We start from the raw sequence: 19,750 nt of genomic DNA on the forward strand, positions 1-19,750 counted from the left end.
AATAGATCAAATTCAACTATAAGACTGCATCCAAAAGAAAGCCTAAATTTTACTGATTCCAGCTAAGTGTTTATAGTAACCTAAAGTCTGTTAGTTAAATAGATATTAAGACTTAAAATCTGTAGCCTGTATGACTTTCAGTGCCAGTTGTGACCAAACTACTAAATAATTCCAAGATCTGTTTCGATACTTTTGCTACCTTTATTTTTCTACATAAAATGACTCCAGTCTCAACTTTGTAAGTGCATTAATTAAGAATTAAGTAAATTTGAACATGTAAAAATTATTGTTCAAAAGGGCTGCCATGGCTATAAGTCGGGAATTCCCACGGCGGATGCGTAAATTAGTTCCGCGTATTTAAATTGATACAGCTCACTCATGTTATTTAAATAATAAAACCCAATAGTTAACTTCAAAACCAGTTAGAAATGATAATTTTAACCCTGGGAAATTATAAACTATAATATATTAACAGAAATAGTCAAATATTCAAGCGCTCGTATATATAAGGTCCAAGCTGGTGCAATTCTCAGTTAGTTCTCGGTCAGATTCTTATGGAGCAAAAGTGCAGCAAGTTGGTTAATTTTTCCGGTCGATATCAAAAAAGTGTAATTGTGAACATTGTTAAAGACTGGAAGTTTTTGACCTACCTAATGTGACGATTATGTGTAAGAGGCCTGGTCACATAAATATTGTATGTGTGAGTGATAACAAATAAATCGCACTGTGGTTGTCATAAATGTTCAACAATGAGTACAGTCTTGACTTTTGATTTTGGAAAACTTAATCTAGGATCCTGGCTTCTTAATTTCAGTGTGCCTTATGTGAGACAGACGCAGCTACTGGGAAGACAATATTGAATAAGCAAAGCAAGGTAGGTCGAGAACACTGCGCACTAACTACTGGGTGAGGAAACAGCCCGGCACGTTACACAGTGCAGCAGTGTTGTTGCTGGTAGTGGTGGAGTGTCACCACTGTGGTCCCCATGATTGACTGATGGAGCTGTGGAATCAGTAATGGCTGCTACTGGCCTGCTGTGGGGAGCTAGTCCATGGCCAGAGTACTGGCAGTTGTGAAATTTTTGCTGTTTCTGTTGAGGTATAGTCAGCAGTGATAGAAGAATAGATGTTTGCAGTCTGGGTCAAAGATTATGACAACCAGGAGATGCCAACAGGTTCAGTCCATGATGTAGCTAGTTTTGGTAGTGTTGCCATTGAAGACCATGTGTGTCCACATAGTATGAGTAAAGGCAGCATCCCAAGGCACCAATGACTTGCGGGCAGCTGCCCAAGATGCTGGCTGAATGTTGGTGCTCACACTGTGGTGCCCATATAGAAGTGACATAGAGACGGTCCTCACTCATGCTGCTGCAACTACAATAGGTGGAGAAGTATGACAGTCAGTCATGCAGGAGCTCAGCTGGGCTCTTCCCAATGATCTGTGGTGACCTATAATTGCTTAAAAATACTAGGATGTCCTCTGATGATGTTAGATGAATCAATGTCTTCATTTTCTCTTTAAAGGTAGAGACCATGTGCTCTGCCTCCCCACTTGATCGTAGTTGGAAGGAATCGGTAAGTTGATGCTTGAGGCTGTATTGTTCACAAAACTTTGTGAAGGATGTGTACTTGAATTGGGAACCATGTTCTGTTACTACTACTCTTGGCAGACGACCAATAGTGAAACTGTGAGTCAGTGCCGTAATTGTGGTTTGTGACATTGTAGAATGCATTTCTTCACATATGGGAATTTTGAAACCCCACTACAATTCACATCATATTCGCAATGACACCAACAAAATCAATGTGAACCGAGTCCCAAAGATACGATAATTAAGACCATTGACAAAAAAAAGGACCATTGGGGAGAAGCTTATCAGGGTGCACAATCCAAACTTGAGTGTACTTGTTGCTCAATCTCCTTGTCTGTTGTTGGCCAATAGGTAGAGCAGTCAGTAAAAATCTTCATGCGGGTGGTGCCCTAATGTACCACATGCAGTAAAGGAAGCACCTTAGAGTAGAGGATGTATAGAACTACCACTGTAAGGACTTAACTTTTGCAATTAAGTGACAACTCAGTGAAAAATAGACTTTCAGTGCCATGTTTTCTCCTGCTGGTGGGTGATCTGGCCAGCTTAACTTCAGCCATTTGAAGACTTGTCAAGGTGTGGATTCCTCCTGTAACTCTACTGCAGTTGTGGAACTGGTGGTCAAAAATTCTTCCAAGTACTGTTCCTCTGTTTTGATCTTAAAACAAAAGGACTTATGTTGGTCAGAATTGAGATTTGTACAATCGCATTGGCATGACAGCTGGTAGTCTTGTACCCAATGTGACAGTTAAATACACTCCTGGAAATTGAAATAAGAACACCGTGAATTCATTGTCCCAGGAAGGGGAAACTTTATTGACACATTCCTGGGGTCACATACATCACATGATCACACTGACAGAACCACAGGCACATAGACACAGGCAACAGAGCATGCACAATGTCGGCACTAGTACAGTGTATATCCACCTTTCGCAGCAATGCAGGCTGCTATTCTCCCATGGAGACGATCGTAGAGATGCTGGATGTAGTCCTGTGGAACGGCTTGCCATGCCATTTCCACCTGGCGCCTCAGTTGGACCGGCGTTCGTGCTGGACGTGCAGACCGCGTGAGACGACGCTTCATCCAGTTCCAAACATGCTCAATGGGGGACAGATCCGGAGATCTTGCTGGCCAGGGTAGTTGACTTACACCTTCTAGAGCACGTTGGGTGGCACGGGATACATGCGGACGTGCATTGTCCTGTTGGAACAGCAAGTTCCCTTGCCGGTCTAGGAATAGTAGAACGATGGGTTCGATGACGGTTTGGATGTACCGTGCACTATTCAGTGTCCCCTCGACGATCACCAGTGGTGTACGGCCAGTGTAGGAGATCGCTCCCCACACCATGATGCCGGGTGTTGGCCCTGTGTGCCTCGGTCGTATGCAGTCCTGATTGTGGCGCTCACCTGCATGGCGCCAAACACGCATACGACCATCATTGGCACCAAGGCAGAAGCGACTCTCATCGCTGAAGACGACATGTCTCCATTTGTCCCTCCATTCACGCCTGTCGCGACACCACTGGAGGCGGGCTGCACGATGTTGGGGCGTGAGCGGAAGACGGTCTAACGGTGTGCGGGACCGTAGCCCAGCTTTATGGAGACGGTTGCGAATGGTCCTCGCCGATACCCCAGGAGCAACAGTGTCCCTAATTTGCTGGGAAGTGGCGGTGCGGTCCCCTACGGCACTGCGTAGGATCCTACGGTCTTGGCGTGCATCCGTGCGTCGATGCGGTCCGGTCCCAGGTCGACGGGCACGTGCACCTTCCGCCGACCACTGGCGACAACATCGATGTACTGTGGAGACCTCACGCCCCACGTGTTGAGCAATTCGGCGGTACGTCCACCCGGCCTCCCGCATGCCCACTATACGCCCTCGCTCAAAGTCCGTCAACTGCACATACGGTTCACGTCCACACTGTCGCGGCATGCTACCAGTGTTAAAGACTGCGATGGAGCTCCGTATGCCACGGCAAACTGGCTGACACTGACGGCGGCGGTGCACAAATGCTGCGCAGCTAGCGCCATTCGACGGCCAACACCGCGGTTCCTGGTGTGTCCGCTGTGCCGTGCGTGTGATCATTGCTTGTACAGCCCTCTCGCAGTGTCCGGAGCAAGTATGGTGGGTCTGACACACTGGTGTCAATGTGTTCTTTTTTCCATTTCCAGGAGTGTATGTTGATAAGAACAGAGCCTGCTGCTGGGGGCCACAGATAAGTAATTTTTTGCTCTTCTTCTTTTGTCTCAGACTCATACCCAGTTAGTCAGTCCGAGTACTGATTCTTTTGAACGCTATTCGTAGGTACTGTAATTCTTCAGTGCTGCTTTCCTTGTCTGGAAGTGTTTGAGCCCTATGGACCAGAGTCTTTAGCACTCAATTTCTTTGTGAGGGCTGGTGATAGCTTGAGGTGTGGAGGTAGCAGTGAGTTTGGGTTTTCTATATACGAGGTCTTTTCAAAGAATTGTTTAACTTTATCCACAAAATTTTTCTATGCATATCTTTTACTTATTGTGCATGGTCTCATTCGAAATACTCTCCTACATAATTGATACACCGCTCCCAGTGCCGTTTCCACTTCTGGAAGTAGTCTTGGTCTGCCTCTTGCTGGATTGCACAAAGCACCATCTGTGAATTTTTTTTTATCTCGTGTATTGTTGCAAATCTTTGTCCTGTCGATAGGGTTGTCAATTTTGGAAATAGAAAAAGTCTGCGTAGAGGCCAGGTCTGGAGAGTACAGAGGATGAGACAGCACAGTGATTTCATTTTAGTTCAATAGTTTTGCACCGACAGGATGAATGCATGGGTGAATTATTGTGATGCAAGAGCCGTGAACTGTATCGCCGCATTTCAGGACATTTCCTTCTCACATTTTCTCACAGCCATCGCAACACGCTCCAATAGCACCACCAATTAACAGTTTGTCCCTGTGGCATGAATAATGAACTAATCCTTCAAAGTCAAAGGAAACTGTCTGCATGACTTTGACATTTGACCTGACTTGACTAGGTTTTTTTTGTCTTGGAGAACCTTTCCCAACCCATTGTGAAGATAGAACCTTGGTCTCAACATCATAAACATAGACCCACATCTCATCACCAGTTATGATTCTCTTAAGGAACATCTCGTTCTCATTTGCAAGATCCAAAAGGTCTGTACAGATTGCGAGGTGAAGGTCTTTCTGGTCTTGATTCAGGAGCCATGGGATGAACTTGGCAGCAACTCAATGCATTCCAAGATGATGTGTCAGGATTTCATGACATGATGCAACTGAAATGTTACATTTTTCTGCAGTCTCTCGGAGTCAGTCTTTGATTGGCATGCACAGTTGCATTGATGTTCCTGATATGAGTATCATCGGTAGATGTCGAAGGGCATCCTGAACTAGTGTCATCTTTAACTTCTGTCTAACCATTCATAACTTTGAGAACAGCATAAGCATTCATCACTTTAACCTTCCTGCATCATTTGGTGTGTCTCTAAACGTTTTCTGGAGTTTCATGCAAAATTTAGCGCAGACGCATTGCTCCTCTAACTCTGCCATCTCGAAATTCGCAAACTGTGCAACACAACATTCTACTCATTACAGTACTGAACGATAACTAACATTCATACAACAATGAAACTTTCAGCAGTTACACATTAAACACAAGTGTATGCAGGGCTGCCAAATTGTTGCTAAATTATGAATGTTCCGAAATTTTTTGAACAGATCTTCTACACTGTGGTCCGAGAACCTATCCATTCGTCTATTGACTAACATGTCAAGGAAAGATAAGAGACCATACTTTCCAGATTCCATTGTGAATTTTATATTATGGTGGAGAGAGGCTAAATGTTTCAGGAAATCTTAAGAGTTTTTTTTTTTTTTTTTTTTGTTCATGTGGCCACACTACATACATGTTGCCCACATATCAGTGGAAACATGTTGGCATGAACTTGGCAGATTCTAGTGCCTTTGCTTCAAAGTGTACCATGTATAGATTTATCATAACAGACAATAATCAGCTACCATAACCGTGCTGTCGGTTTGTTCATAATGTTTTCCATTGAACAGGAAATAAGTTGATACCAGAACATTCCAAAAGGTCAGAGAAATAGTTGAACTTTTTTGCAATTACTTAAAACCATTCAGAAAGTATAACTGCTGTATTGGGGAGACCTCATCATCCCAGAGCTGCAGTCTGCAGTTGACTGATGTGATGTATAAAGTGAGCAGAGTTGCAAAATTAGTGTTGTTACTTCAAATATTTTCTGAGAGTGTTACAGGTATTTTGTGAGCTGGTATGTAGGTGTGCCAATATTACTAACTATGGGTCTTAGGCCAGTGCCGTCCTTGTGTACTTTAAGAAGCCCATATTGTCATGGTGGCACAGCTGCATGTGTTCTGAGACCATTAATGATATTATGTGATGAGCATGAGTCACCGAAAAGAGTCATCGTCTTCCTCTCCGTTTTACTCATAGGATCAGCATCTGTCTGTAGAGAATTTCATTCAAAGGATCAGAAATGTTTTTGTTATGGTCCATTATGGTTGTAACTCTTGTTAGCTGGTAGAATTACAGTCCCTTTGTTCTCTTGCAGAGTGGTAGGGGCTACTAGTTCTTTCTTGGAGAATTTGGATTTAAGCATTGCCACCTTTGTAAGTGCTCAACGGGTATTTTGACATAGCTCTTCTGCTGCTTCCAGTGAGAGCAAAGCTACAACATGTTCCATGGAATTGATGTGATCTGCTACTGGTAGCATTTTTGGAGCAAGTGTGAAATTTAGCCCTTTAGTAGCAATCTTCACTGCATTAATTAAGGAATCTATCAAAATAAAGAGATGTAAAACCAAATAAACTGGGGTGGAGGTTTCAATTTAAGCAAGGTGTGGTGTCAGAAACTAAATTTGTTAATAACTCAATGCCCATCTTGTCCATCAGAATTGGAAAATGCTGCGAGAATATGTGTTTCTTGGACTACCAGTGTGGGCTCTAAAAAGCAGATCAGCATCAAAGAGTGTAGCAATCGCTGGGAGTTGATTTCAGCTATATATAGTAGTGCAACATAAACAATATTTCACAATGTGTTTGGAGTCAGATAATGAGTACGCCCAATAACACAGCTCACAGCACCTAAAGAAAGACAACTGGATCAGCTATTGAAATATTGTCACAGAAGAAGCCGAGTAGCGCAGTCGCCATAGTGTAGTGGTTATGATACTAGATTGTTGCATGGAGGGTTGTGAGTTCAAAACTCACCTGAAGTGAAATATTTTAATTCCTATCTTCGGTTCAAGTACATTCTAGAAGTATCCACAAATGGCAAGAATCATTGTACTGGAATGTTCTGTAGCTGTATATATATATATATATCATATGTGTTCTGGCGCTCTTTTATGTGCAAATGCTGAATAAACCTTCATTAAGTGAAGTTAGTGTTCGATATTCATCTGCTTACACCTTCCTCTACATGACATTATTCTGGTGGAGACACCAGGTATAGGAACTTGTGATACTGCACATTATCGATGACACAGTGGCTCCCATCAGGCCACAACAGAGTCACCGTTTACGTGGCGAGAAACGTGAGTTCGAGCAATATTCAACAGATCGTAGTCTATCGGAGACAGAAGAAGAATAGGATGTCACGATGACAGCAACTGTGTGCCACCACATGAGACATCCTTCCGGGTTCTCTGGTGACGATGGCCAAGATCAGAACAAGTGGCTGAAGGTATAAGGAGGTTTCAACAGCAGACGACATCATAAAATGGTGCCAGTATATCGAGACAATCCATCAAAAAAGAATTACACACAAGAAGTTTGAACGGCTTCCAAATGTCGTATGGATGTCTGTGATGGAGGAAGCAACTGATTTCACAAGTGTTCTTCGTCACATAGTGAGAGAGGAAGTTCAGAAGGCACTTGGATTGTACGGCAAGCAAAAAACAGAGACGCTTCAAGAGGTCATAAAGAAAGAAGTGGAACAGACATTGAACCCCATCTCTCGTCCTTCATTTCCCTTTAAAACAGTAAAAAAGTTGAGATCCAGGCGAAGTTACGTTTCTGCAATGCTGCATGAGGGACCTGTTTGGGCATCAAGAAAGACTGATGTCTGGAGGACCCAGGATAACCAACCAGTATGTTTCCACGTGGATGACCGAGACATGTGGTGCACTATTGTCGAGAAAGGTTGCAAATATTTGATGACGCCCATGCCAGAAGACAGCAGACCAATCTTAGCCAACGCCAACTCTGGGACGACGAAGATGAACACGAAGATGTGGGTGCAGGACGACATAGGTCACCATCGCCACAAGCTAGCCATTGGAGAGGACGCTCCCCAACACGCTGATCAAGGTCTCCATCACTGTTTAGAAACTCCAGCCGATCACCTAGCTGCCGCAACCTGGAAAACTAAAGGGTGCGACCTTCCTTGGAGGTGAGGTCACCGAAGAGAAAAATCCTCCACCGTCGATCACTACCAAAATGATAGGAAACTACGTCGATATCCTCATGGATGGCCGACCAGCCCAAGCTCTTGTGAACTCTGGAGCATCATACTCAGTCATTTCGGAGAAGTACTGTCGCCAGTTGCAGAAAACCATATTCGTCGACAAAAAAACATCTATGCTGAAGGTGGCTAATGGGAAATATGTAAAACCTACAGGAAGATGTGTCATTCGTGTGGGTATAAGTGGCCATACACAGCCCTTAGAATTCAAAAGTGTAGTCATGACGTCATTCTCAGATGGGACTTTTTGAAAGCTTATCAAACGATAATAGATTGTGGCCACTCGAAGATTATGCTAAACGAGATGAGATACTGTGGGCAAGAAGATGCGCATCCGAGTGTGTGGGGACTATGTGTGTTGGATGAAGTGATCCTTCCTGCAGTCAGCGCTAGAAAGGTAACTGTCATGTGTCATGCCATGCATCAACCCAAGGATCTTGTAGTGGAATGTAAGAAAAGCATACCATTGAAGAATAACTTGGTCATCCCAGTCTCTGTCGTCTCGTTCAAGAAAGGATTCGGCGAATTGCAGATAGTTAACTGTCGCCGAGAACCGCAGATCCCTTCCAAAGTGCATGTGCATAGCAAATGCTGAGCCATTACTTGCAGAACAGCTGAGCGTCATAGAAACCTCCCATGCCGAGTCTGTGGGCGAAATTAGCGCTACCACTACGAGACGAGATCTTCTAGCTTGACTATCACCAGATCTCACTAAGGAACAACAGAAGAAGCTACTTGCCATTCTTCAAGAGTCTTCTGAATGTTTCAATCCTCAGGTGAAGAGCAAATTAGACAAATCGTCGGTGAAGTACCGGATTAGCACTGGAGACCATCAACCAATAAGCCAGAGAGCATACAGCGTGTCAGCAATGGAACATTGAATAATTAACGACGAGGTAGAGAAAATGATGAAGAATGACATCATTCAGCTTTTGCAGAGCCCATGGTCGTCACCAGTGGTCTCGACAGGAAGGAGGATGGCAGTTGGTGCTTTTCTGTTGGTTACAGGAAGCTTAATAAGATAACTAAAAAGGACATTTACCCTCTTCCACGAATTGACGATACACTAGATTGTCTGAAGGGGGCTACATATTTCTCAACCATGAACATGTACTATCCCGGATACTGGCGAATCGAAACAGATGAGGCTGATCGCGAGAAAACTGCATTCATGACCCCTGAGGGCCAGTATGAGCTTAAGGTAATGCCGTTTGGTTTGTGTAATGCACCAGCAACTTTCGAAAGATGGATAATCTTCTAAGGCACCTGAAGTGGACGATGTGTCTTTGTTATTTAGATGACATTATAGTGTTCTCAAAGACATTTTATGGACACATAAAAAGACTGAGGGCCATTCTCAAGTGTCTCCAACAAGCTGGACTGAAACTTAATCCAAGAAAGTGTCTCTTTGGAGCAAAAGAAATCAAAATACTTGAGCACCTTGTGTCAAACGAAGGTGTGCGGCCAGACCCAGAAAAGGTGAGAGCTATAATGGAATTTTCTATTCCTAAAAGTATTAGAGATGTGAGAAGCTTCCTTGGATTGTGTTCTTATTACCGTTGTTTAATCAAAGACTTTTCTATCAAAGCCTGGCCACACCAAGAGTTGTTAAAAGTCGATGCTAAATTTATCTGGGGTGGTGCTCAACAAGATTCTTTTGATGTGTTGCAAAAAGCTCTGATGACTGACCCCGTACTTGGTCTGTATGATGAGAGAACACCTACAGAACTACACACAGATGCCAGTGGTATGGGATCAGCGTTGTTCTGGTGCAGATTTCAGATGGAAAAGAGAAGGTTATAGCCTATGCTTCTCGGACACTTACAAAAGCCGAGAGAAACTACTCAACTACAGAAAGATAATGTCTTGCTGTGATCTGGGCCGTGTGCAAATTTCGACAGTATCTCCATGGAAGACAATTCACAGTTGTTACAGACCATCATTCACTTTGTTGGTTGACAGGTCTTAAGGATCCAACAGGACGGCTTTCCAGGTGGGTGTGGTGTCACCGCCAGACACCACACTTGCTAGGTGGTAGCCTTTAAATCGGCCGCGGTCCGCTAGTATACGTCGGACCCTCGTGTCGCCACTGTCAGTGATTGCAGACCGAGCGCCGCCACACGGCAGGTCTAGAGAGACGTCCTAGCACTCGCCCCAGTTGTACAGCCGACTTTGCTAGCGAAGCTACACTGACAAATACGCTCTCATTTGCCGAGACGATAGTTAGCATAGCCTTCAGCTACGTTATTTGCTACGACCTAGCAAGGCGCCATTCACATTTGTTATTTATCTATGGATGCCTGTACCGTCAGACCGATGTTCACCAATTATGAATTAAAGTTAAGTATTCCAGAAGCTATGTACTATTTTTGGCTACTATAATTCCTTGTCATTTTCCAGACCTCACGCCAGCCTGCGTGAGCTTAAACGCGTGTCTTTCGGCTACCCGTCCTAGTGGATTGGCTGTCGGGTCAGTCCACTACAGTGGGCACTACGTCTTCAAGAGTATGACATTAGTATAGTGTATAAAAGTGGAAGAAAACACCAAGACGTCAACTATCTCTCAAGAAACCCTGTGCAAGACCATCAAAACTTTGATGAAGATAGTGACTGTCTCACCGCACTCGAGGATCTCTCTGCTGAGCAGGACGACACCAAGATATCTCAAATTATGCTTGCCTTAAATCGATCAGAGGATGTGAAAGGACAATTTAAGGTAGTTAATGGATTACTTTGCAAGAAAAACTTTGAACCGTTTGGAAAGAAGTGGTGACCAGTGATTCCTAAACACATGCACTTAGATGTTCTACAGAAATCCCATGACACACCTGAGGCCGGACATTTAGGATTTATTAAGACATATGATAGGATCCGCAAGAGATTTTTCTGGCCAGGTTTATTTAGGAGTGTACGTCACTGTGTGTCACACTGCCGAGAGTGCCAGAGGAGAAAGGCAGTTCCTCAGAAACCACCTGACCGACTCATACTGATTCCACCAGCTGAAATGCAATTCCAGCATGTTGGGATTGACTTCCTCAGACGATTGCCAACGTCTGCTAGTGGCAATAGATGGATTATTGGTTGCACTGATTATCTGCCATTACCAAAAGCCATGAAAACAGTCAAAGCATTCGAGGTAGCCAAAATCATTGTAGAAGACATTGTATTAAAACATGGTGCCCCAAGGTCATTAATTACAGATCAAGGGAAAGTTTTTCAATCGAATCTTGTGACAGAGATAAACCACCGGTGCAACATTACTCGTCACATGACGACTGCCTACCATCCGCAAACTAACAGGCTTACTGAGCGTCTTAATAAGACCTTAGCCTACATGCTATCAATGTTCATCAATGTTGAGCAGAGCAACAAGGATGAGGTGTTACCTTTCATGACGTTTGTCTACAACACCACCAAACAAGACACCACAGGATTTATGCCATTTTTCCTGGTGCATGGGCGTGAGGCGACGACAATGGACACTGTGTTTCTGTTACATCCTGATGACATGGACGATGACTACATCAGCCAGGTGTTAACCAGAGCTGAGGAAGCTCAGCAGTTAGCTCGACTCTGCACACTGCAGGCTCAAGAAAACAATCGCCGAAGGTATGGTGCGACCCACCGCCGTATTGTCTACCAGCCTGGTGACCTCATCTGGATCTTCGCTCTTGTTTGGAAGGTTGGTATCTCTAAGAAGCTCCTCAGGTGCTACTTTGGACCTTATAAGGTTGTAAGACAGTTGCCTGATGTTATTTATGAAGTTGAAGATTTTGACCCTGACACAAGATGACAAGAGGTCAGAGATGCAGTCCACATCCTTCAAGTGAAGGCCTATAAGGATCCTGCAACCCAGCGTAAATTCGAAGCTCCAGCAACAGGCAACAAGCAGAAAGGTAACAAAGAACTTATCGGCAAGGGAAGATCTAAGCAGCTCACCACCAGAGCGAACATCAGGCATCAGGCATCGAGAGTCTGAGTATGCAGTACCGATGACTCGTTCCCGGACTAGGAGGACATAACACCGAGACACTGTTATCTTAAGGAGGGAGCAATGTCACAGAAGAATCCGAGTAGCGCATTCGCTGTAGTATAGTGGTTATGATACTAGATTGTTGCATAGAGGGTCGCGAGTTCAAAACTCACCTGAACTGAAACATTTTAATTTCCATCTTTGGTTCGAGTACATTTTAGAAGTATCCACAAATGGCAAGCATCATTGTATTGGAATGTTCTATAGCTGTGTATATACCATATGTGCTCTGGCCGGAGGCAGTTCGCTCCGCACTCTTGTATATGCAAGTGCTGAAAAACCTTCGTTAAGTGAAGTTAGTGTTCGTCATTCATCTGCTTACACCTTCCTCTACATGACAATATTGTGCAGGAAAATGGAAACAATAGTGCAGCTGAACACCCAAAAGTACACCATTAGTCAAGTGTGCCAAGAAGGCTTGAGAAATCACATTGCCAATATTTATTGAAAGCTTGGGATACTTTTTATTTGCAGGAGATATCCTCGGTTTTGTGGGAGATAGCTTTAATGAACTAATTCCTTCAAATAAGACGTGAAAGCACTGCTCAACTTTTCAACTTTGTGTGTGTGTGGGGGGGGTCGGGCATGTGCTCACACGTATGTATGTCTATACGCACTTTTTGAGAACAGCTTTTGAAACAAATTAACTGTCTCACTCATATTAGAATGTCAAAATACCTTGAGTCAGCAACTAGTTTCTCACAAAAGAGAATATTTGAATTTAAAACACTAATAAGAATACGTCAGTTACTCCAGATGCACTGATTTGAGAAATTCTGCTTTCAGAGTCACACTTTCCAAATGGAAAGCAATCCTTCTGGTAGACATAATTACTTACTTTGGCAAATTTAGGGTAAATTTCATTTTAAAATGTTCGTAGTGCTTTTATCCTTGTGTTAACATGGTCCAGTCGACCCATTGTAAACATGATTTACATTCATGCAAATCAGCATCTGAGAAAGACACTCTTGTATTAAAAGTGACCAAACTGGGCAGAAAATGAGATTTCAGCTCAATTTAACAATACATAAAATACACTGGTGTGCAAAGCTTAAGGACAAAAGTAATTTTCACATGATGTGTTACTGCCAAATAACAGCTCGATGAAACTTGGACCGTAAATAGAAAAAACTTCTACAGTATAATAAAGAAAGTAATTGAAAAAAATATGCAATGAGATGAACAGAAATGACACTTTTATTAAAAAAATAATGACACTGGAGTCACTGTGATTTATGTTAGTCCCCTGCACAATACAAAAGATGGGATATGGTTCTTAATAGTGTGTTTGATCAGCACAGAAGGAAATGCATGCTCTGCAACATGATTCCATATTGGCAAAAGTTTGGTAAGGAATTCTTGTGTGCATTCAATTCCTCCACCAGAGCAGTTGGCAACTGCTGGATAGTCCTTGGTGCATGTGGATATGCTGCAATACATCTCCTTAACACATCCCACATGTACTTGATACGCTGTAAGTTGGGAGAATAGACAGACCAGTCAATTTGCTGACTATCCTCTCATTCCAAGAGCTCCTCTACCTGTACAGTTCGATGTGTTCATGCATTGTTATAATACAGCTTCACAACAACATTGAATGGTGAGTGTACAGTGTTCAAAGATCTGGATGTCAGTATGCTCATGCAACATTATACGTTCCTACATGTCGCCATATGAGGGTGTGTAATGCACCCAGTAACATTGTCTAACATGATCATTATGGTGGTCCAGGTGTTGTGGTGTGAGGATGCGTAATGTTGCATGAGCATACTGACATCCAGATCTTTGAACACGGCACACTCAGCAGTCAACATTGTTGTGAAGCTTTAGTCCTTCCCAAAGTGTGTCTTTTCAGGGATGCATTTGCCCCCTGACTTCATATTGATGGATGGTAATGCACAACTCCATCAAAATTTGTAAGTGAAGGAGATCTTGTGGAATGAAAGGTTATTCATCAAATGGACTGGCCTGCCCGTTCGCCCCAACTTAAATCCCATGAAACACATATGTGATGCGGTGGGGAAGTGTATTTCAGGATGTCCATATGCACCAATAACAATCCAGCATGTCCTTATGCACCAATAACAATCCAGCAATTCTAGGCCTTTCATTTTATGACCTGTCTATTTTTCACTGTCCCCCATCCCACCTCTGTTACATAAAATGCACTTAGCTTTTCATTCTTCTTAACTTGTGCATGCTGTTTTAGTAGTAATCTCTGTCTAGTAATACTACCCTGTCTTCCACCTTTAAGCTCTCAGGTTTTCAAATCTCATCTGATGCAGTCCCCAACGATCAGTTTTTCCTTGTACCCCTTTCCGTAACTGTACCCCTTTCCGTAAACATCTCCAAACCTTTTCCTGCAACCCTTTTTCTTTCTCTTCAACCCTTCTGCCAGGAGAAGGAGCCACTGGTTCCAAAAGATTGTAAAAGTTAAACCCTTTTGTGTGTGTGTGTGTGTGTGTGTGTGTGTGTGTGTGTGTGTGTGTGTGCTGTTTGGGGAGTAGATTTTTTATCTATCCATTTACATCATATTGTCAATAATCAATACAGTCTGAGATTTTTGTGGAACTCAAGAAACAGTACATCATTGAGTACTTAATTGTTGAAGTATCTGATACTTCGGAGCATGTAAAGTAGCCAAGACTTATGAAATGTTTCATATTTTAGATGGGCACAGGATGTGTTAATGGTAAACTTTGCACTTCCTACACTCAGCCAAAATCATGTAACTGTTCATTTTGCACTAGTCTCTATAGTACCAATTTCAAGTAGATACTCTCTCTCTTTTAACCCTCCGTTGCTCGTGCAGATGACACTTGTTATCCACATGACTTTCCCGCCCAGTTTTGTCTGACAGGTTTGTATTGAGTTCGCACCATTTTCAGTACCTTTCTGTTAACTCTCCGGCTGTTAGCTCCAATCATTGTTGTCTTTCAGTTACGAAAGATACATTGTTTATAGTCTGGAGGACTCTGCTGCCACAATCTGAAACAAAGTAAGTCTGTATAACTTTATTGCTTTCCTAGATTCAATCGATCTTTCATGTGCGTAAATTTAGACATATTGAAACTGATTGCAGTTACCTTCCATGTTACGTAGTATTCTCTTTATTTTTAAATTGTGGAAGAAACGTCAAAGGCAAAAAACCTTGGACAGAGTTTAGTAGAGATCCTAATGTATGGTGTAAATGTTCAATGAACTGAGTGATGAAGATGCTCACAGTTATAGCGCTGACTCAGAGACTGAGGATTCTGTTCATGAAAGCGGTCATGATTCAGGAACAGAACAAGAAGTGTCAGAAAATGATGAATATGAATCACAGGAAGAAGTAACTCAGGAGGATGCATTTTTCAAGGGAAAGATGGAATAACTAAATGGAGAAAAAATAAATATCCTACCAGTGTGAGAAGCAGATCTTGTAATTTTATTACGCATTTGCCTGGACCAAAAAATCAAGCTCGTATAAAAAAGACAGAAATAGATATTCTGAATTGGATCTTGGATGAAAACATAATAAGCATTATTGCAACATGCACTAATATATACATCATTTAAGTTCATGGTAACTTCTCTAGGGAAAGGGACGCTAAAGAAACAGATGCAATAGAGATCAGAGCTTTCATTGGTTTGTTATATCTATGTGGATCTTTGAGATGTTCTTGGAAGAGTATATCGAAATTGTGGGATAACTCGAAGGGTAAATGACTTCATGTTATTTGTGCATAAGTGAAAACCGACTCAGGTTTCTGTTTAGATGTCTGTGGTTTGATAAGTTCCAGGACAGACGTGTTTGCAGAGAGATTGACAAGTTGGCTGCTATCAGAGCTATCAGAGAGGTACTGGAACTATTCAAGAACAATTGTCAATAATATTTTTCACCTAGTGAATATCTTACTGTTGATGAACAGCTTATGGCATTTAGAGGAAACTGCCCATTTAGGCAATATATTCGTAGCAAACCAGCAAAGTATGGGTTAAAAGTGTTTGCTTTGGTTGATGTAAAAACGGCTTACAGTTTGAATTTAGAACAGTACGTTGGTAAGCAACAAGAGGGACTATGTAATGCCAGTAATTCAGCTGAAGATATTGTTCTTCAAATGGTCAAACTGTTTCAAACATTAGAATATATTATACTGTGTACAAATATTAAATGTATTACATTTAGATTCCATAAAAAGTCATAAAGACCATTCAAAGTGTACAAATAGACCGCTTGCTTTGTGGATGACACCAGTCATACGCGCGAGTGACGATGTCGCGAATTTTCGTGCGAGTAATGGAGGATTAAGAGGATTTTTATGGAAAGCACTAATTCAGGAATGAAAAATGAAATAGATTTTTTATCCATTCACTTATTTATACAGTGCTAAAAGTGTAGACAGATAGTAAAGTATAACAGGGCATTAGGACTTACAATAATTTTGTTTGATCAGTTATTGTATCATATAAAATTTGGGCAGCTTTCCTAATGTGACACAGAAAACTTCAGTTTGAATCACACTATTTTTTTTTAATTATCTCATTATTTGGTTAATGGCCATAAAAGTATTGTAAGAACTGACTCTTTCTCATAGTTATCTGATCCTTGAATTTATTATTATTATTATTTATTATTTATTTATTTATTTATTTATTTATTTATTTTATTATTATTTATTAATGTTGCCATCCTACACAAAATTTTGACTGCTTTCCTCAGCTGTCTTTTTCAGGTGTGCTGAGGACTGATGTCAGTTTCTTACTATTTGGACTCCAGCCAAATTGTGAAACAGACAAACCATAAGTTGCCTTTTTATCAGTGACTGTTTTCTGACACTGGTAATTGTATTCCATCACACTCCCTGTTTAAAATTATGATCTCTTATGAGATCTAGCCAAATTGAGTAGACACATTGAGTGCCAGGTTCAACACTTTTCAGTTTATAGCAGAAGCTCTAATCCTTTTTTATCACACTCTCCCAGACGTTTGGTGCCTGCACCACATTGCTTTTATTTCCCTATTTCATTTTGCACTGACAGATAAGGTACTGCCTGACTCTAGCTGATTTTGGTCGGTTGGTTCAATCAGATATAACATTAATGTTTCTTACATCTTTGCCCTGCAGTTCTTGTACTGTATCACACGCATCGTGCTACATGACACATTATGTGATTTATGTGATGTACATGTGGTCATATTTTAACACAAAATGAGAGGCTTTTTTTTTAATTAATTGCATTGTGTTAAAAATTATCATCTGTGGATTTGTTATGTGCTGAGAGGTTAGTAGTCTGTGGACCAATTACTAGATGAGTGTTGTTAGCATGCTTACTGTGTTTACAGTCCATACATTATACCCAGGAAGAATGGATTCAGTTTTTCAGTTCAGTAAAAAAATTAAAGTAGTGGGCTGCATGAGACAACAATTTGTCTTTCAAACTTCAGCTTAAGTCTGTAGTACAAGACTGATGCATTATTACAACATAAGAGTGAGCCACCCATAAAAAAGTCATGGCAGTGTCAATGTATTAAATATTATCAGACATTTAAAACTTTGGTCATAAAAGAAGGAATATTTTGATAGTGAGTATATATGTTACAGTGAAGTTTTGGGCACTTGGATAATAATCTCTTTAAGTAAAGTTACAGTGAATAAATAATCTTTACATATTCTGCTTAGATTTTCTCACTGATAACCCACGCTATTTAAAAACTTACTTTCAAATCTTAATCACCACCACAGACTTGTTGAATATTATGAGAAATCTTTCTTGCTTGAATATTGCTTCAATCATGTTAACATAAGTTTCCTTATGCAACTAACTTTTCTTTTAGTTCATTGTGGATTACTGCGAGAAGCACGAGTCTGGACGCCAGAAGATGTCCGTAGAACTTGGAGTTTGCCAAGAGATGGTGCAGCTGCTCCCTCTGAAACTTGAAAAACTCACTCAGGACGTTAAATGAGTGCTTTTCATTTGCACAAAATGACAGTGAGATCTGCTGAAGCTAATGCAAATAAAATAATACTTAGAGTTAATGTGACAATTTGTAAGCTTCTTACTATGCACTGTGATTGTAATTTTATCATATATCAGCAGTTTCTCATAATCCTTTATTTATATAGTTGTCTGCTGAGAATAAATTGATTTTGTATGCTTTGGAAATTCACTTTTAAATATTTTGATGTGTATTCCTGGCATTCCGGTCAGAGTTGTTGGATATGGCAGCCGTGTGTATGAGGAGTGTGTGTGTGTGTGTGTGTGTGTGTGTGTGTGTGTGTGTGTGTGTGTGTGTAGATTAAGGCAAAGCTATAGATGCTTGAATGACTGTATGAAAGACAGATGCTGTGTATAAGAAAACTAAGGAAACCTTTCAGAGAAATGAGAAGCAGCTATCTGAATATCAAAAGCTCAGTAAGGCCGGTATTGAACTATCATATTTCTTTGACAAAGATTTGAAAGATATGATCAAACATTCCTCAAATTTGTTTGACAAAGATATTTGACATCGTGCTAAAAAGGGGCATTACACTGTCTTCATATTTTTCATCAAATTTCAAGATGACAGACAACAACCTCTTATTATGCGCTGCAGTTGCGAGTACCACAATTTCACTGTGTGTGTATTTGGAAGAAAAGCGGCAGAAAAAAAAGAAACATACTTGAATTAAGCCATCGGTATTACGTCGAGATAGTAAAAGCATTCAGCAAAATGTCTCAAGAGAGCTGCTAATGGATGACGTAAATTACTTATGAATGGGTGAGAGTGTATTTCAGTATTTGCTTAGCAAAGTGGCTTCTCATATTACAAAAGAGAATACTCTTTTGAGAAATACTTTACGTGCAGAAGACAGGCAAACTGTGACCGAAATCTTTTCTGTCATCTCACTTTCTCTTTTTGTTTATGCAAGTAGTTTCACTTCGTATTCACCTTCCCTTTTTACGGTAATTTACCATACAATTTTATCCTGCCTATATATACTCAATAGTATGTAACTTACTTCCAAATCATAACAAAAAAAATTTTTTACCACCTTCAACACTACCGCTGCTATAAAATCCAGCGTTCCGTTTACAAACATTTCTCGTGTAACCTCATGAATACTGTTTCACAGCTTCAGTTCCTTTCACCTATTAAACAACCATTTCGGCAAGTTATAACAACTTTCGCTTTATTTCCATTCCCGTTTTTCCCACAACACCGATCATTTTTTAACAGCTTCCCATAGGTTTTAACATTAATATTTCTTCGGCAGACAATTGTTAGCCTCATTTTCATAATCTGCCACCACACAACCAGTCCTTTTAATACATTTACATGCAGTTTTTTTTTCAAAATTCTCCACCCTTTAGTGTGTTTTGGAGGTTAATACAACTACCTAACCTTTGTGCACATCGTTGTTTACCAACCTAAGTTCACCACAGGATCAACATAGCTCTGCTTTAAGCAACACTTTTTCGACTTTTTTCACACCAGAACTCCAGTTGCTTTCTAGTTCACCTTTATTTCTTCCCATATATTTTTATTTTCATTTGAGCCTCATGTTACACTTTCCACTTTCTAAATACCATGCCACCCTCACAACATCCCCACAATGACCCCATCAAGTTTTATTTACATTCCCTCTGCAAACATGCCTTTGCCCTAG

General features: G+C 41.2%; 1 protein-coding gene across 1 annotated transcript in view; it reads left to right on the plus strand.

The window, feature by feature from the left end:
* The window catches only part of LOC126092045 (KIF-binding protein), a 126,290-nt gene extending 108,031 nt beyond the window's left edge, over window positions 1-18,259 (plus strand). Inside the window, exon 6 of the mRNA XM_049907451.1 lies at window positions 17,938-18,259. Within this exon, the coding sequence (XP_049763408.1) occupies window positions 17,938-18,066 (129 nt within the window). The 3' untranslated portion in view covers window positions 18,067-18,259. The remainder of the gene's footprint in view (window positions 1-17,937) is intronic.
* The last annotated feature ends 1,491 nt before the right edge of the window (window positions 18,260-19,750 follow it).

The sequence above is a fragment of the Schistocerca cancellata genome, chromosome 7, assembly GCF_023864275.1.
Source record: "Schistocerca cancellata isolate TAMUIC-IGC-003103 chromosome 7, iqSchCanc2.1, whole genome shotgun sequence".
NCBI classification, from domain to species: Eukaryota; Metazoa; Arthropoda; class Insecta; order Orthoptera; family Acrididae; genus Schistocerca; species Schistocerca cancellata.